Below are 7459 nucleotides of genomic sequence, written 5' to 3' on the forward strand. Positions count from 1 at the left end.
CAAAATGTAAACAATTATGTTCTTCATAAGGATAACATGGGAACTTTCAAAGCCACTGGGGCAGAACCCAAGGGAATTTGTCAAAAATGTAAGGCCAGTTTGCAAATCTACGCGACAAGCTCTTTCCAATGAGACGTCAATGGATAAAATCGGTTAAGAAATGGCGGAGGAGTTCAACCGACAAATTTTCATGTAGGTAGCGTAATAATTATATAGCTTATGGTATATAATTATATACCATAATAACCATATTACCACACTACAAATTTAATTCTACAATATACGGTACGTAGTTTTATCCAAACAAACGATCGAAAACCCCGAATGATATTGTTATTTGATTCAATAGTCAATGCACATAAGCGAGTCTTATCTTTCAAAGCAGATTAAATAATACAAAGGCAGAGGAATGCGCGAGAACGAGGTCACGTCACGGTTGCTATAGAAACGACGAAACTATCCATTAGAATTGCGCGCCAACGTCAACTAAACGCCGGACTGTATAAAACACGCCGCGGGTGTACTTCTCGACGGAGCTAGGCTACTTTCGGTTGGCAATACTGGATTCTAGCCTCGAGCGACGTGGTTCGACCATGGGAAGCGCATCAAACCCCTGGGTAATCCCGGTTAGCTCCTCCCACTCTGTCAACTATCCCCACTGTGCTTGTGATATAAATTAGTCATCAGCTGTTTGATATTGTGAACATTTTTATTTGTTTATCTTTGGATGATTTTATTGATTCTTGTTGTCATGGAGAAATCAATATTTACCAGAGTTGGATTGTTCTGATGTGTAGAAAATGTTAGTTTGTTAAAGCATTAAATATTTTAATTATTTTTTTTAATTTGCATGTTGATTTAATTACAAGCTATTTCGGCATTATGTCAGGTACTGGTGTTAAGTTCTCAGACTTGATTAAGCAGTATGATGGAAGTGGTGATTTTAGTGAGTGGTTAAAGAAACTAGAATTGGTATGTAAGCTCCAAAAGGTGAAAGACTTGCAGACAGTTCTCCCCCTATTTTTGGCTGGAGGAGCATTTTCTGTATATGACGGGCTAGCAGAAAATGTAAAGAGTAACTATGAGGCTCTCACCAATGCATTGCTGCAGGCCTTTTCTGCGAACTGTTTTCAGGCTTATGCAGAATTTACAGCTAGGCGTCTACTTCCCGGTGAGTCACTAGATGTATATGCTTCTGATTTGAAGAGACTGGCAAAATTGGTGGACCCTTTTGTATCTGATGAGTGGATTAAGAGCGCAGTTGTACATGGCTTGCCAGAAGATACTCAAACCCAGTTGAAAGCTGCGTGTTCTCTTCAAAGCATGGAGTTGTCGGATGTAATGACAAGAGCTAGGAATCTGTTGGGCAGTGAGTCAAACTTTGGGGCGGTTGCACAGGCTAATGCCAAAGTTTTCAAAGTTGGTAAACAGTGGTCTAAAAAATGCTTTGTTTGTGAGAGGGAAGGCCACGTAGCACGTTCGTGTCCCCATCTAAATCGTGAGTCAAAAGTAACCTGTTACCGGTGTGGGGAGGTAGGACATTATGCCTCAAAATGTTCACAAATTCCAAAAAACGAGTGAATGGGGCTGCCTTATGTTGCGCGGGTGGCCCAATTTCTTCAGCGCAACTCCCTACATTAACAATAAGTGTGTCGGGTTTTAAATGCTGTGCCTTGCTGGACTCAGGTTGTTCAAGGAGCATTATGTCACCTAGTTTAGTGAAATATGGAGTAGAACTGAAGCCAGTAAGTCAAAGGATTATAATGATGAATGGAGAATCAGTTGAGTGTAACATGACATGTATGTTACAAGTTTTGATAAGAGGTGTTCCGCTCAAACTGAGTTGCTTGGTTGCCAGTGTATTGCCAAGGTATCAGATGCTTCTAGGGATGGATGCAGTGACTGCAATGGGAGGTGTCACTATTGATGGAGATGGCACTATTACGTTCAGGGACGTTGGTATCGGAGCGATGGCTGAGGCCAAGAAGGAGCTGTGCGTGAAGGAAACCTCGGAGAATGGCAACGATGAGATCGCTATTAATGATTGTGACTTTAATGCGAAATTTGTTGATGGAAAATGGACTGTTGAATGGAATTGGAAAGATGGCGGTAAAACACCTAAGATAAATAACCAAGTACCTTCATACTCAATTTCAAAAGAGGCAAGGGAGGCGTTTGACGCTGAAGTGCATGATTGGATAAGAGACGGTTGGCTCCAGCCTTATGACGGGGAGTTTGATGGCTTAATTCCTTTAATGGCGGTCGTGCAACATAACAAGGACAAAGTGCGACCTGTAATGGATTACAGGGAATTAAATCAGTATGTTTCAAGCCATACAGCAGAAAGTGAGGTTTGTGGGGAAAAGCTAAGGATGTGGAGAAAGCTAGGAGAACATGTGAGCACTATCGACCTTCGTAAGGCATATCTCCAAATCCATATTGCTCCTCATTTATGGAAATTCCAAGTGGTCCGATTTAAGGATAAGAATTATTGTCTAACACGACTCGGGTTTGGTCTAAATGTCGCACCGAAAATAATGAGCAAAATTGTTAATAAAGTGCTGTCAATGGACCCAATAGTCCGAAGTGCTACGGACTCTTATGTTGACGACATAGTGGTGAATGAGAACATTGTTGACGGTGATGTAGTAAAGAAGTTGTTGGAAAAATATGGGCTGTCAGCGAAACCAGTGGAGCCACTTGATGGAAGTAGGGTTTTGGGGCTTAACGTCTCAAAAAGAGATGGCAAGTTGATGTGGACCAGAGACAACAAGATAAAAGCTTTGGATAAAATTGAGACCAAGAGGGATGTGTACTCCTTGTGTGGGCAGTTAATCAGACATTTCCCGGTGGCTGGTTGGCTTCGACCAGCATGCAGTTTTCTTAAGAGGCAATTGACAGATTTGAAATGGGACGATGTGGTGGGCAACCGAATCAAGATAATGTTAGGAGATATAATGGAAAGCGTAAAAGAAAAGGATCCTGTGTTTGGAAAATGGGCAGTGTCATCTAGTGACAAAGGAACTGTGTGGTGTGATGCTAGCAGCTTGGCGATCGGTATTTGCATTGAAATTGATGGTGAAATAGTTGAGGACGCGTCTTGGCTAAGGAAAGAAGATGATTCGGCGCATATTAACTTAGCTGAGTTAGAGGCTTTGTTGAAAGGAGTGAACTTAGCTTTGAAATGGAATTTGAAGGAGTTATACTTGGTCACAGATTCGGCCACCGTTTATGCTTGGGTAACATCCATATTAACAGGAGACCGACGTATTAAAACACATGGGATGGGTGAAGCTCTTGTAAGAAGACGGTTGGGTTTGTTAAAAGACCTCATATCAGAATGTGGCCTTAAGGTGAGGATGGATCTGGTTAAATCGCAATTTAACAAAGCAGATCGCCTGACGAGAGTTCCTAAAAAGTGGTTGGCAAGAGAGGAGGAAAAGACCAGTATTGCAATGATGGGTGAAGAAGAGGATGAGGATAAACAAAAGTTGGTCAAAAGAATCCATGGTCTGCATCACTTTGGTGTTAATCGAACTCTTTTCACAGTTAGGCGTTGTTACCCGGCCGTTGAGTTTAGTAAACAGGACGTTGACTGCGTAGTCAAATCATGCAAAGAATGTTTATCTGTTGATCCATCCCCCATCAAATGGAAGCCGGGGCACTTGGATTGCGACAAGAATTGGCACAGGCTTGCGATTGATGTGACTCATTATGGGTCATATAAATTTCTTACAATTATAGATTGTGGTCCAAGTCGGTTTTGCATTTGGCGACGGATCCCAAGTGAGACTAAAGAACAGGTAGTAAAAATCTTACTTGAACTGTTTTCAGAACGAGGTCCACCCCAAGAACTATTAATGGACAATAGTGCAACATTCAGATGTGAACAAATTGAACAACTGTGTGAGGAATGGGGGGTTATCCGTCGTTTTAGGTGTGTGAACCATCCGTCCGGCAATGGAATCGTTGAACGAAACCATAGAACGATAAAGAGAATGGCAACAAGAACCAGAAGAAGTGTTCAAGAAATGGTATATTGGTATAATCTAACACCAAAAGAAGATTTGAATGAAGAGTCGACACCAAGCTCTAGATTGTTCTGCTACAGGTGGAGGTGTAAGGGCGAACCTGTAAATTGTGACGAGCAACTAAGAACTGAGTTTTCACCTGATGAACCTGTGTTTGTCAAGCCTAAAAATTCCTTATGTACTACAAGATGGAAGCCTGGTGTGGTCTCACGGCAGCTCTCACAAACCAGCGTAGAGGTTGATGGTATGCCACACCATATTGCTGATGTTCGTCGTGCTGGTGTTGACACCACGGGGGCGTGTGCTTGTGATATAAATTAGTCATCAGCTGTTTGATATTGTGAACATTTTTATTTGTTTATCTTTGGATGATTTTATTGATTCTTGTTGTCATGGAGAAATCAATATTTACCAGAGTTGGATTGTTCTGATGTGTAGAAAATGTTAGTTTGTTAAAGCATTAAATATTTTAATTATTTTTTTAATTTGCATGTTGATTTAATTACACCCACCTAAAAGACGAGCAAGTTGTAAGTCGGCCGGGTCGATTGCCGAACAGTTTGTTTCTCGCATATAATAATTTAGTTTTACAGGCCGGTCAACTGGGCTGACGACGAAATAACTTGTCGACGTACTGGTTTTCAGTATTTATCTATTTATTTAAAAAAAGACGGTCTAGTGGCCAGACGACCAAGTATCTTGTCGGTCTACTGGTAGGCTCCCCTTTTATCCTCAGTAAATTAAATTTCCTTTTTATTAGGTAGAACAATTTCTTATTGTTAGTAAATTCATTTAGATCATAAGTATCAATAGTAAACTTAAGTAGAGTAGTCGCGATGAATTTTTACCCTAGGGAATATATCAGTGATAACAAGGACCAAAATAATTAAACATCAAACAAACAATCTCCAAATTCACATCTAAGTCAACGTATTATCAACCTCATATCAACTTCAAAACCCAACGCATGTCATCCAACATTAAGAGGCGTCCAGCGATATAATTAGCGCCCCGAATTTAGTAAGGGCTCAAGAGCTAATTACGAAACTACGTCACATCACATCACAACAGTATACCTTCAAGAACTTCAGAACACTACTCCAGCTTCATTCTTCATTTTACACAACTTCATTCTTCCAACTACTCAACTTCAAGAAACTCATCAAACTTCAGCAACCTTCCATATTTACCAGCAATTACCAGACTTCAATACATCCATCTAATTTCATCAACCCTCAGTATTTTAACAACATTCCCAAATTCATCATCATCAATCATATATCCAGTTTCATCAGCAAACAGATCTTTCTCAACCGAACTTAATTAAATCTATCACTGATATACGCCCGCCCACATTTTTTAGAGCAGGTTTAGATTAAGCAATCCCACCAAACATAGTTATAAGAAATTCATTCAAAACCATAGTTACCTTTAGTTTAGAAAAAAAAAATAGTTAATAGTTTATAAGCAAAACCGACACACATTATAATCTCAAATGAGCCAAACCAAAACAAAAAGGAGTGCAGAAAACTGTTGGAACATTTCCACACCGACATCGATGTCACAACGACACAATCTCACGGAGAGCACAATAAAAAAAAAAAAAAAAAATTCTTCGTCCCTCATCTTTTCCAAACCCCAAAATCAACCCAAAACAAGAAAAGAAAAAAAAACAACCCCACCGGGGGGAGGATGTAGCGAGTCGCTACAATAGCGCAAGTCACGTGACGCGGATGCGCGCGCAGTCGGTCCGGCAACCACGCACGGCGAGCCATTAGGGGAACCAGTAGTGTAGTGTCGACCACCTCGAGCTGTACATCTAATCCGGATAAGTACCTAAGTTAGAATATGTCTAGATAGCTTCGTAGGGGTTGGGGAAGGGTGTAGGTTAGGGCAGGTAGTAATTAAATTATGTAACTTATTAGATTCTCGAATGGTCGTGGTCTGGCAATGAATTTCACAAATTTAGAATTCAATTTGCTAAATCTAGTTACCTTTTTTCACGAATTAGAATAAGTCCATATATATATTTCTCTGTTCATTATATTATAATTAGATACATTAAGAGCATAAAAGCTGGCTGTGATAGGCAGCTAAGGTAATATTGTGCACTTTGACGAGTTAAATCAATTCCTTGCAATAGAGTTGGGTTACGACAGGAAATGTGCGTGATTTGGCAGTGGTTAGAGGAAGATATATAGGGCCCAGGTATCTTCATTTACACTCATACTACACCACATCATCACACGTGGAGCTCTGGCAGAATGAATGGAACAGAGCCAACACAGGCAGTTACACTTTCAGCATTTTCCCAGACATAAGGGAAAGATTGAAAATGACCTTCATTCACCCTGACTACTGGACCACCCAATTGCTCACGGGACATGCGGCTTTCATGGTCTATCTTCACTCCAGAGGAAATCATGTTGGAATTCTGGGAGGAGATAGCCCAAACTGTGAGAAATACGGAGAGCTGGACACCCCCGAACATGCATTGATCAGATGTAGTGCATGGGAGCAGGAGAGACACTCGTTATATATGGCAGCAGTAGAGGAAACTGTTCAAATGTTACTCACATTGGTGGACTCCGTACGTCATCAGGCTCTTTGGGAGGAAGTAAGAAAGGTTTGGAGGAACATACACAACGAAAGGGCTCTCTAGAATCAACTTGCGCCTGGAATCAATCGGGAGGATCACAGACCTGTTATTTTCTACATAGTTTATTATGTTATCACCATCTGTCATTCCATTGTTGTTACATCATAAGAGCTTTATCACTGTAGAAATGGAACAATTGAAACAGATGTCAGCACCACATATGGAGGTTATATCAGACCTGAATAACATGGCCTTGTTAGTAAAGACCCTTTCAAAGTCATGCCCAACGAAAGGATACGTATTCCAACGTAATCCAGATTGGATTCCTGAAGCTCCACAGAGAGTACTAAGAATTACGTGGAAAATACCAGGAATTAGAGAAACGATACAACAACTCTAGAGTATCTGAGCCTAATCTGGACATGGAAAAACTCATGGATATCACTTCTGAAGTTACTAATCAAGTAGTCGAGGCAATCCAGAATACAAATGCAACGCAGCCCTGCCCTGCAAGCTACGCCTCGGTTGTCAGTAAGCAACCTCAAGCGAAAACTGAGAGCTCGAACAAGAAAACCATCCTAATATACCCCAAAGGGGAGGAAAGGACTAGCGAAGAGCTTAAAGATTTGGCAAAGACAAAGATCAATCCTTCCAAAAGCTCACTCCAGATCAAAAGAGTCAGCAAAATTAACAACAACGGGCTGGCAATAGAACCAAGCAATGAAGATCAAGCCCAGCAGGCAAGAGGTATCTTTGAACGGATTGCGGAAGTGAAAAAGCCTAAAACAAAAAGGCCATTGCTTTTGATCTTTGATCTTCCAGCTATATA

At 40.8% G+C, this 7459-nt stretch overlaps 1 protein-coding gene across 1 annotated transcript; it reads left to right on the forward strand.

Annotated features, from left to right (window-relative positions):
• Positions 1–882: 882 nt before the first annotated feature.
• Positions 883–4352, forward strand: LOC128989433 (uncharacterized). Its single transcript, XM_054411324.1, has 2 exons — positions 883–1423; positions 1813–4352. The coding sequence occupies exons 1-2, from the start codon at positions 883–885 to the stop codon at positions 4350–4352; spliced, it is 3081 nt and encodes a 1026-aa protein (XP_054267299.1).
• Positions 4353–7459: the final 3107 nt, after the last annotated feature.

Source organism: Macrosteles quadrilineatus, unplaced genomic scaffold (assembly GCF_028750875.1).
Source record: "Macrosteles quadrilineatus isolate MER2022 unplaced genomic scaffold, UCM_ALF_1.0 Scaffold_3__2_contigs__length_128488019, whole genome shotgun sequence".
Lineage (NCBI taxonomy): Eukaryota > Metazoa > Arthropoda > Insecta > Hemiptera > Cicadellidae > Macrosteles > Macrosteles quadrilineatus.